The 12,406-nt window shown below is 39.7% G+C and overlaps 2 protein-coding genes across 4 annotated transcripts in view; one reads left to right on the top strand and one right to left on the bottom strand.

Annotated features, from left to right (window-relative positions):
- The window catches only part of LOC124177864, a 65,279-nt gene that overhangs the window by 13,220 nt on the left and 39,653 nt on the right, over nucleotides 1-12,406 (top strand). The window lies entirely within an intron of this gene.
- Nucleotides 1-12,406, bottom strand: part of LOC124177862 (cyclin-dependent kinase 12-like) — a 45,872-nt gene that overhangs the window by 19,824 nt on the left and 13,642 nt on the right. Inside the window, exons 1-2 of one of the 3 annotated variants that reach the window (XM_046560744.1) lie at nucleotides 8,664-8,849; nucleotides 8,449-8,586 (exon numbers count right to left, since the gene is read on the bottom strand). Coding sequence is in view for 1 of the 3 variants with exons in the window: in XM_046560743.1 (XP_046416699.1) it covers nucleotides 12,231-12,297 (67 nt within the window). In the remaining 2 variants the exon portion in view is untranslated. Of the gene's footprint in view, nucleotides 1-2,347; nucleotides 2,530-8,448; nucleotides 8,587-8,663; nucleotides 8,850-12,230; nucleotides 12,298-12,406 lie in introns of those variants that run through there. The other 2 variants (XM_046560743.1, XM_046560745.1) reach the window with 2 other exon arrangements.

Here is a 12,406-nt window from a genome sequence, read left to right as displayed (position 1 = left end):
TGTTTCGCAGAGAGTTGAAGTTTCATCGAATTCGTTCGGTAACCGGTTGATATAAATCATAATATTTGACCACGAAACGACGGTATCAAGTTAAAATATCAACATCCATCAAAGATGAAATTATACCGGACGTCTTATACCATATCCGCGAGTTAATTTGCAATGCAAAATTTTTTCATCCAGCGGTGCGAATAGACATAGTGGACACGCGGTCGCGAAATGCGCGCACGTGCAATCGTAAATTCCTCCCCTCCCCATGTTCTTCTTTTCGATACAGCAAAACTCATCGGCGTCGTGTCTCCTGCGCGGAATGTGTAAATCGTGTGTAAACGCACGAGTTTTATCGCGCATTGCTTTCGTCTGCGATCGTCAATCCCCGTCTCTTCTCTTCTCTTCACTTCGTTTCTTGGACCGACTGACGCACTCCGCAGAAGTCCAACTGCGTTTACGCAACACCGGGATGTGGATGTACATGTTTATATTATTTCAATAAGACGCGCGCAAGTAACGAGAAACAGAGAGAGAGAGAGAGAGGGAGAGAGAGAGAGGGGCGCAGAATGAAGACCGTGAACGGAAAGCTGATTACGCTTGCGGTAGATATCAACGTTCATAAAAATTGTACAGGGTGTTTCTCGATAGAAATATTACACTGTTTCGATTTTCCTGTTAACTCAGAAAAGGAAAATATACGTAAAAGGGCGCAGACGATTCGTTGAGCTGCAATAATCTTTCGTTTCGCAGTACAACGAGAAGTGTGCATTTTGTGTTTCCCACCTCTTTTTATCGCTGACAATGATTTTCTGCCCCTGATCAACCGTGACCAGCATCGCCGGGGAGAGAAGTTAGGCAACCCTGCACGCAGTGATGTTTTGTGGAAAACGCGTTGTGCAAACGTTTATTCTAGGCGACAAGTGTTCGTATTACGCCTAATTATTCCACTAGACTGCAGGATGACGTTACGAATTTATACGCTGCAGCAGCATGCCGGATGGATTATTATGTTATTGTTCGACGCACGTATCTCACTTCCAACTCACTTTGCGGTTTTGTAACCGCAGCCAGTTACCGGAAGTTAATTATCTCCGTTGGCACGTATCATTTGTTCGGACCATGCTGTTCTCATTACATGGATATATATATATATATGTATAATTATGCGTCCATTTACCGATCAAATTGGACTTCGATTACTTGCGATTTATCATAGGAGGTATCGTTATTATCTGTAAGCCTTGACGCGTTGCTGGGAATAACGCAGAATCGAGATGCACAAGAGTTTCATTTTTCGACAAAGAGAATACTGGGAATCGAAAGGCGAGGGTTCAGAGTTCAGAAAAATCGCAAAGCGTCACGGCTAGCGGGAAATATATTCTTTGAGGCTTCTTTATCCGCTCGCGACATTCGAGATTAATTTTATTTCTCCACTCTTCTATTTCGTTTGAATCCTTCTGGTAATTCGTCAATGGGGGAGAAAATACGATTTCTTAAACTGCGATCGGTTTTTATCATATTTGACATATTTCAGTCGTTTTTATAATAATAATTTTCGGACTCCAAGCGAGTAAGGACAAGATGACATTTAACGGTGCTGCGTTCAAAGAGAGAATATATTTTACAAGAGTAAAGGAATCCGGCAGCCGTGTATTTGATTTTCGTTCGTTTGTTCTGAGGAAATGAGTTTCTTTCACTCCATTATTACCCCACACAGAGTCTCATTTGCGAAAAATTGACCGAAGTAGACTTTTTTGACTATCGTCAAATACTCGATCGTCGTGAAGAATTAGAGTTATTTTTCAAATACAGCTATACAGCTACGTGTATGATATTTAATTATTTGACCTGATTGCGAGTTTTGAATAAACGACTGTTCATTCGTCGTTCCATATTCTTGATAACTGTATACATACATGTATAATAACCATAAAAAATCTAAGAGAAATAAATAAACTGTAGAAGAGTAAATCACGTCCGTCGCAGCTAAATATTTTCGAAACAATATCTTCGCACTCGCGCAGCTGTATAATTCACATGCAAACGTATATCTATAGATTGTGCAAGAGAGACTCCGCGTAATACGAAGAATTAACGCCGCGCAGTGTCGTTTTGTTAATTGGCCGACCATATCTTTGCTCATTAGCTGTCGCAGTTGTCGCTTTCATCGCACCGATAACCACATACCTGAAAACCCCTTACTGAGTCTCTTCTCGTATCTTATGTAAGTTTCATGCAGGCATTTGCGTGCCTTGTATACGTACATGTACACCTCTTGTATATAACGGCTAATAGAAATTGGATTAATTTATCCGACACCGTAGCCGCCGCTATCGTAAGTATAAAATGTACGTACTTGCACACGGCATGCGATACAATCCATGATATGCGGTTGGTTTTCACTTCGAACGTCGTGCAGACAATTTGGGAAACGGAATTCAGAGGGGAGAAATTATACACGCCCGGAACAATTGTAAGTTGTTGTAGGTCTGAGCACTCGAAAGTTCGACTTGTAAGTCGGCTCGAAAGAGCTTTGGTACATCAGACGAATCCGTTGCTGTAAAGACGAATCGCCCTGGCAGTCGAAACATAAAATTGGAAAAAGAGAAAGAATCGTTTGAAAAATATCCAGCAATGTTATTTGCGTCGATAATTCCGCGCAAATTCAAATAATACAAGTTCAGATATGAAGAGTTTGAGAGAAGGGTTATCATTAGAACGTTCAAAATGATTAAACTCTGTTGTTCTTGTTTTTTTTTTTTTTTTTTTATCGACAAAGTCTAATACTTTTGAGCTTATTTTTTTCGTCGTATATTCTCCATAGGTCGGTTGAATATTTTTTTACGAATAGCTGTGCCCAGAGTAGATAAAAATAGATTTGTGTAAGTACACGGTATTATACAGACTAGTTACTATACTGTAATAGAAGACTTGTCAAATGATTTTTGAATAATTTGTGGGTCTCGACTGAGCCAATAAAATGCGTCCATAAACGTGAGAATCGGCTCAAAAACAATCAGATTCCAATCATTCTAAACATTCTAATTACAAGGCCTTTTTTTCAAATTGATGATGTGTTTACAAATAGCTTGTGTTGTTCAAATTTCTTCACATTCATTTCTATTACACGATAAGAATGTTGTTTCATTTGTGTTCACCACACCGCATAATTGTCGCAAATAACATATATTTCTGGAGATTTTTTTAAACGCCGTTCTCTCTCTTCTAACTTTCGTCATTAACCCTTTTAGTCATAGTAACAAGTATTCTTATGATTTATTTTATAGCCATTTTTTGCATGTTTAGATAACTGTTAACCATATTTCTTAGCGGTTTTTTGCTATTTCTCATAGTACACTACCAGATTTTGAATACTCGAAAGTAATTATCGCGATATAATTCAAATTGTTGATGTCAGAAGCAAATTGATTGGGAAAAATCGTGAAAATTCAAGAAATAATTCATTCCTGAGAAAATTACCCCTCTACACATGTACGTGTATTACATAAATTATTAATTATTGTGGTCGCCAATTACGAATCAAAAATCAGATTTCCAAAATTCAAGATGGCGGACCCAATATGGCCGAAAAAAATTTCAAATTCGATCGAAATCGGAGAAAAAACTCCGTCGAGGGGTTTTTGGGTCGCTTATATTACGAATCTGAAATCAGACTGCGAAAATTCGGTATGGAGAATGCAATCGGCCAGCCCAAAAACTTCTGCACAGAATTATTTCACCGTATTCGATGAAATTTGAAATTTTGGTCCACCGTATTGGATCCACCTTTTTGAATTCATGAAATCTGACTCCACGTTTGTAATCAGCGATCCCTAAGACCACATAATACTATCTTGTTGCAAAAGTTGTCTCGGCACAGCAACGTCTGACTCAAAGGGTTAAGCAAAAGGTAGACAGGTGCAGTGCTCGCGCATAGGAAGAGGATTGATTGCACCCACGTTGGGATAAATCGAGTGGGAATTGAGGCATTAAGAGGCAGACTGCACGCCGCGTCGGCCAGTTTCATTTGGCATCTTCTCCTCGGCTAGGTGCTGGATATAACGGCGAGTGTGCCGCGTCGCGACGCCGCTCGTCGCCGACGCTTATATTCGCTTTGCGAGTCCCGTGGGAAATTCTATTTCACACGGTGTCAACTTATACACCTACCGACGTGCCCGCGTCCTGGCGTTCATTCGTACACAGCCGTACCCTTGCCGCCTGGCCTTTCATTAGGGCAAAGTGTCATCGGATATACACCTCCTCCTTTTCCCCGCCCGATCCGCGATCGGCGGACTCGGTAAATCGCAATTGAAAACCTATCGGGTATAGAATACGCTATGTGATATCTACGCTTTCCCCAGACGCTTCTCGCCGGATCCCGCAAGTTTATCACGGGTTTTTTTTTGTGTCATGTACGCCACGCGATTCCTTTGCAATGTGATACCTATATACCTGTTTAAAATAGTTTGGTAATTATCTCTTTTTATATTATAAATTTTATTCCCCTTTCATAATATTATTTAATGCAGGAATTTCTTGTTCTTCTTCTTTTCCTTCACCTTCTTACATTTTTTCGTTCACATTTCTACGCCTCCGTTATAACGGATCGTAATACATTATCGTTGCCTATTTGTGAACGAACTCTATTCATTCATTCATCCATCGACATGCCGATATATAACCAATCGTCTATACGCGCCTTGAATCCGTTTCTTCATTGTCTAGCCTAAGGCTTTGGCTATTTCATGCGAATAGTGTGGTTCTCCCCCTTTCTGGGTGAATAATTGTTGTTATACGCGACTGCGGAATGATCTTCATCAACGCCGATGGACAATATTTTTGAGATACGTTTATAAAACGTGACCATGGATCATGTTCCGGATTATATCTGTAGCCCAAGCATATAGAACAAAAATTGACCAGCTTTCCTAAGCGAGTGACACATCCTCGATGATTAATATCGTTGAAAAAGTAACTTTCTCTGTTTATTTTATATTTTTTTTTTTTATTAAAAATGACCTGTTTGGAGCTTTACAATTTCGCAGATATTTCGGTTCCCCTTGATTAATTATGTGTCGTAATCGTCGCAACTTTTTCACAAAAATATATGCACATTAGGGGTGGTCCTTATTTAGGGTGGTGACGAATCTTTTTCACCCGACCCCCCAAATTCGACGCTTAGCACACTCTCAAAATCTGTTTTTTTTTTTTTATTTAGAGGAAGTGCGATACGTCTAGATCGTTCAATGTCCGCTAAAACCTCGCAGTTACAGATATTTCGGACCATTATTACTTTCATAATAAAAATACATACCGAGAAAGAAACTTTTTCGCATGTTATTTTCATACGATACGTCGATCACAATGCGGACTGTCGTAAAATTTTGTAAAAAAAATTAGGCAATTGTCTTTGAATTATTTCAAGTTGATTTGTGGGGGTGGGGCGAAAAAAAATTATCAACACCGTAAATAAGAACCACCCGAAACACACTTTTATGTTTAATTGCAAGACGACTGAAATCCGGGGGTAAGTTTCGCCTGATTGTCCGAGTTGATTTACGTGCAAAAATTTCGATCACCCCCTCGTAACGAGTCTTTTTGCCCTCGCGCCACTTCTGCCGTTGCTGCTGCACGCGACGCTCGTTATTACTCGATATAATATGCCTACACGAAGTTGAATGCGTGTATAACAGCAACAGCACCGTATCTCCGAGAGCTGCTTGACACCTATACTAGAGTGCGGAGAAAGTAAACTCTCGTTAACAAGGTGCCTGTAATTCAGACGTGCCAAAGCCTCCCGAGTATCGCAATCATCGACCCCTCGGTGGCGCCAACCGAATTGCATATCCAGCTCTCAAACGTTACGGGAATCAGCCAATGAACGTGCGATTCCGAAGTTTGCGCAAATATTTGCACAGCTTTGACGTGACGCAAAAAAAAAAAAAAAAAAAAAAACTGCGAACGGCTGAAATTGCATCGCTCGAAGACGCGAGGTTTCCCATTTCCTTCCCTACGAACGAATAATACGTGTAATGCTTGTAATACCTCTTCGACGAACGTGTAATAATAACATGTAACGAAAAAGGTACTCGAATTGCGGCAGCGATGCGGAGAGTCGACGATGATGACTTGCCGTTATGCCCACGGTGTTTGACAAGGACCGATACGTGTCCTCGCATCCTTAAAATTATCAACTCACGTTACACGTGCAAAGACGGAACGATAATTCGTCAGTGCGGATCAAAGTTTCAGTCACGTCGGGCGTGATTTGATTTTCGTTTCGTCGTTTCATGCAGCGCGATTATTACACTGAGAAAAATTTCATTCGTTACGGTAACCAGAAAATTTCAGTAAAACGGGTATCGTTAAAAAAATTGTTTGAATATTGTTGGAATTACGAAAAACGAGGTGCGCGTAACCATTTTGCGCTATTGTCGATCCTCTTTTGGTAATTGCAACGGAAAATCAGTTTGTGAGGCTTACCGTACTTTTTTAGTTAAATAAGGCTTTAACGTAATTAACAGTTACAAGAAAATATAGTAACAGTGATCGTAATGAGAAAGAATAGTAACGGATACTGGACTTTCTGGTAACGGCTACAAAACTAATTTTGATTTTCTATCGAGAACCATATTTTTCGATTGTGGTAAAAAATGAAAATAGTCAAGGACTGAGGTAACCGGAACTTGAAATTTCTCTGAGTGGATAGGATAAAATTTTACAGTTTTTTGGAAATTGCTGCATTAACGCACTTTCATTAGGTACGCGTGCAGTATCCATCGTTTACTTTTAACGACGGAATTTTAATTCGCAAAACGAAGGTGTTTTCAATGAGGTTGAAGTTCGATAGTAACGGAAGCAATTATACTTGCGATGGCCTTCTTTTTTCATTTAGAAAAACTCGTCATGTCGCAATGCTTTAGAATTGTACCCATACTTTGCAATTTCAACTTCTCAATAGTTATTTCGTAGCCATAAAATATCTCGTTGCGCTAACGAGATTACTTATACATCTTCTGCAGCCTCATATTTTCTGCATCGAGGGGTTAAATCAGCGAGAATACATCACACGGTGAAATTCTTCTCATTTTTCGTCTCAAGTTTCTTACAGAGATATTTCCTTAAGACAGATGCCAAAAATACTTATACAATGTTTATACATGCAAAATTGAAGCAGTGCCAATCACCGATTTGAACCTCAGGCCAATTACTCTTCACGTCGTAAAATTCGCAGAATTGATGAACGTTCCGGTAGATGATTTTGTAAACACTTGATAATTTTAGTATCTTGATTATATCAGTGGTACCTATAATTATAAGTTTTACGGCTGATCAGTATCGTCAATCGAGAATACATCTAAATATTCAGAAGCAACGTCTCAATCAGCTTCTTTTTCAGACGCTTTTTCTTTCTGACGAGCCCGCAATTTTCAAGTACATACTTGAATCAAACAGGAATTTTTTCAAGATTATTTAGCCTAAGGCCAAATTGATTGAGCAACAATTATTTAAATTTTTAATCAAACAGGTTATGCCTTATATCACGGATCAAACGATTCGAAAAAGTGGTGAATTGTGTTTTATGAGCGACGATTGTAAAAGTGCAAAGATCAAGGCGTCTAAAAACCAACAGAATTTCAGATAATTTTGTAAAATTTCGTTCGGCCATTTCGAAAGTTCTTTAAATAATCCATAACGAGGACTGTTTCACAGACTAATTTGCATTTGCAAACCGCATTTCACGAAATGATCACGCAATTAACATGAATCTATATTTCCTTTTCTCGATAATTAACGAGTCGGCTCGTCTCGACACAGCTTCGGTGAAAGAGCAAGACCCTCACTCATCAACATAATTCAAAACTTTTCAAAAATGAGACATTGTACACCATATTACATTTTTTATCCGAGCAGTGGATTCGCATATATCAATTAATTATTTAATTACTGTGTACGCGAATATTACAACTGTTGAACCCATGTATACTAATAATATTTGTCCCCTCTGCATTGTGTTCAAACACCGGAAATTCACTCTCCACACTGCGTGTAATATCTAGTAGCAGAGAAATTGACGTAACCTCGATTCACGCGATCCTAATGCATTTTCCGAGTCACAGGGTCACAGGATATAAATCCCTGCACTGCGGGATATTTTTGTGTTAAGGGTCGACGTTGTGCCCGCAATTTATACTCACTCCAAATATGACGCAGCTTGCTTGCAGCAGCTCAAGCGCGGGAAAAATTTGAACCTTTAAAAATTGCGACGTACACTGCAGTTGTAATTCATTTCAACCGAACCCTTCTTCTTCAATTTTTCTTGGATAATTCAATACTTTCTCTTCGATTCCGCGCTAATCATTAATAACAATGCGAATTCGTTATCGATATAACCTACAACTTAACGCTGATTGTAATGACAGTAATAATTAAACCACTGCATCTTATAATTCTCACCTATATATTCAACCACTCCGTTCAGCCGTGAATAAAAAATCCGAGTATACAAAAATCGTAATCCTTATCCCAATCCACTATGCAGGACGTCCCGATCGAAATTACAGTACAAGTCCGGTGAAAACTCGATCAACACCTCTGCACAAATAAAACAACAATCTCGCGTAATGAGAACTGGTCGAAACTCGTCCAACGTTTCAAAGATCATCCATTACCCGCGCGATCATCGCAGCACTTTTCCCGCTGTGTTCTTCTTCGTCAATCGTTCCAAAATAAATAAAAGCCAACGAAACGACAACAAGATTGGGAATCCCCGAACTACACGCCTGCGATGCGATAAAATCTTTTCGGTGTAACGTGTGTTCGAAAAAGAAAAAAAAAATCGAAAATGAGAAATAAGAGAAAAAAAAAAAAAAAAAAAAAATGAAAGAAAAAAAAGAAAAAAACCAGTAAAAACACCGCGCGACGGCTCTTTCTTGCCCTACGGTGCAGAGGAACACAACCCTGACCCTCTCTCAGGAGCACGTGCGTCTGACAGAACGCGTCCGCGTCGTCGGCTGGTAATCCTTTACAAAACGGCGGGTATCGCGCGGCGGGCCGTTTCTACGCCCGACTGCGGCTGCCCACTGAACTCTCAACCGTCGTCGAACCTCTCCGCGTCTTTTCCGATCCCCCTCCTCCCGCCCCCCCCCCCTCCCCCCCTCTTGACCTACCGCCTCCTCCTCCTCTTCCTCCTCCTCCTCCTCCTCCTCCTAGTCGGTGCCGCTTACTTGTTTCGCCGTACAGTAGCTGAGACGCAGGTCTCTATAGCGACGTGCGGATGGAACGACGTCGTCGAACTTCGTGATAACAGGAATGTTATACGGGTGGATGGGGGAAAAAAAAACAACAAAACAAAAAGAAAACAATGTTTTTTGTACGGTGGATCACGGATCAGCGAATTCGTGTGATTTTTAACATTGCGAATCGGAATTTGGTATCGGAATTGCGCCGTCATCCTACCCGGATTTTGAGTTTGAGAAAAATGTGGGTTGCGATTTAAAAGAGACATTCGTTGGTCGAAGAGGTACGGTGCTTGACTATTTTTCTGCTTTTTATCGTAACCAAAAAGTATATCGTTTTGGGTATAAATTAAAAGTTATATTTGTGATTTAGCCGGAAAGTATGGCGTATGGGTGTCAGTTTTCTTTTTTTTTGGTTCGTTTCATTATGGTCGCTCGTACCGCGTTTTCTTATAACTGTTGAAATAACTTGATAATAATGCATACGAGAAATGGTACTGAAAACTACAATTAACACCAAATAGTTACTTATATCACATTTTCTTGTGGTTCTGATAATATTTAAATAGCTGTTGTAACGATATCGATTTTACTACAGAATTTTCTAGTAAGTACGTATTATAAATCAAATTCCCTCTTTCCGGGCAGCTTGGCACTTGCACTGGCCCAGATAAACTTTTTTCAAACCACGATCCAAACGTCATCTGTGATAACGGATTAAAGGGGTGATTTCACCCTTTTACTCTTCATCTTTGAGCGTATTTTGAATAAATGCTATTTAAGGCTCAGATTTGAAAGACACTGATTTTATCTTTAATTTACAAGCTTTGAAATTTGAATACCGATCCTCGACTACACTCAAGTTACTCGAAACGACCTTTGCCAAAAGATATTTAACACGGCACGACAACATCGAAACTCCAGCCACCTACGAGTTTGATGAAATTTCAATCCACATCCTAATGTGTACAGCGGCAGACTCCTTGTCGATCTATGGACGGTAAAGTGGATTTTGAAAGGTCAAAAAAGAAATATTTCTCAAGAAGCCCGGTTAAACCCCACCCGAGATGAGCTGCACTCGGTTAATCGCGGCTTTAATGTATTCCGTAGATAAGTAAGTGGTTTTCGCAGAAATTCGAGAATGATTCATGTCCGAATTATAATATATTATAAGACTCCGCGAGCTATAAGCGAAAAGTCTTGTTCGAACGTAAATCATTCTAGATTCTGCAAAGACCGCTTATTACACGTATCACAACAGGATGTGTTTGTATGAAATTTTAACAAAATAATAGGACCGGTTTCGAAATTATCGCGTGAAAAATGTAGTCAAACAATTACGCACCACTTTTAGAATTACAAGTCATGTTACTTGGGGTAAAATTTCCTACTTTCAATTCACAACATCGTTACATCTTTGTTACACACTGACAATCAGTCTTAGGTTTTTTAATTATCAGCAAAAATTAAAAGCGTTCTTTCACGATATGATTTTTCATCATTGCCAAAAAATAACAACCCTCGACAAGTTTGCCTGTCCTCTGATTTCTCCGTGATAAAGTGACGAGAGTTCATCTTTCCCTCGGTTTCTTCAGCGGTAATATCCGTGCTCCGTCAATCGATGCAACGCGACACCATAAAACCGCTTTGATGTCTTCCGGCGAACCGAATTAACTGGTATCCATGATGAATTTCAATCACCGAGCGCATTTGCCCGAAAATTTTCACCCCTTTTCACTTTTTCACGCTGATCATTGGGCCCGAATGAATTGATTACGCTTTTCGCATTCATGCATTCACCTTGCTCGCCTGCACGCCATGGGGGAGATATTTTTAAAGAAGATTTTACAGCTGCTATTTGCAGATTGATAAATTTTTTGCATGCCGTAATATCTGACTTTACCAGCAGGTTTTTCCAATAAAAGTTTCTTCACTTTTTAGAGTACATTCTCCGTTATTGAGACAGTTAATTTTTTTCACTGGCTCTAAAATTCTTGACCCTGATTTAACGCGAACATATGAGAATAAAACCATGTATCATAGTCGAGAAATGAAGAGAAACAAAAAGAAGCTTCTCGAAAAAATTCCAGATATATAACGAATTTAATATGCTTCCATTGCTTTTTGAGTGTGAATTCAGAAAGTCGAAAAATTTGCGAAGAATTTCTTTGAACGTCCGTCAAATTTTTTCTCTACATCCAAGTTTCAATTCGCAAACTTCTGCGATAACTTATTCCTCAGAATTATGCGGTGTAGATTTCAAACGAAGTTTAAAAGAAATTCAGGAAGGAATACAGTCGATCCAAAAATAGCTCTACTCCGAACATGGAATCCGAGAATTCGTTACTCGACCCGTGCAACACCGCAAGCGTCCCTTATTCGCAAAAGATATTATTGCATAACCCGAAGACAATGGGGAAAGTGACCAACTGTGTTTAGCGGAAAGTTCGGCGTTCGGTGGTCAATTACAAATGGCGAATCGCTATGTCCATACGCGCAGAACGTCGACCAAAGTCGTGCAAAACCGACCTTAAAAGAATATCACGAAAGAAGAAAAATCTTATCCAATCGACCGTTTTAATTATTCGCAAAAAGCGCGTCAATTTTTGCAGATCAGTGACACGATCGAATTGGTTTAAGCCAACCGAGACTCGTCGGTTCAATTTATCGATTATTGGGTTGAAATTTCAAACAAGTACCGATTCGTAGTAGTTACTACACTAAGGTAAACTGTAGTAACACCGATCAGTGACACTTTCGAAAATCAAGATTTCCACCAATTCATCATTCGTCATTTTATTTTCGCACGTTTGAAGTTTTTATATAACCGCCATTCCAAACATTGATCCATCCAAGTTTCGACCCACACTCGATTACTGACAGCCGAAACTGAGCGCCAGACTATTTCTCAGCATAAACGTTACAAGTCGCATGTTCAGGCTGTTCAGGGACAGTTAACTATTGGACTAATTACCGTAATTAGTTATTGCGTTTACTTGCCTTGGAATGTCGCCGATTCTGGGTGGTCGAGTCTTACGCGGACATGCGTCCCCCCATACATTGCCAGCTGTAACAATAAATGCGGAATTACGTTATTCATTTTTAACGATCATTTCAACATTGACGGTGGTAAACTGACTTATTAGCAAGTGTATACGCGTAGCGTTAATTACGAC

This window comes from Neodiprion fabricii, chromosome 3 (assembly GCF_021155785.1).
Source record: "Neodiprion fabricii isolate iyNeoFabr1 chromosome 3, iyNeoFabr1.1, whole genome shotgun sequence".
NCBI classification, from domain to species: domain Eukaryota; kingdom Metazoa; phylum Arthropoda; class Insecta; order Hymenoptera; family Diprionidae; genus Neodiprion; species Neodiprion fabricii.
Note: the sequence above shows the minus strand (reverse complement) of the source record. Positions and strands in the feature narration are given on the sequence as shown.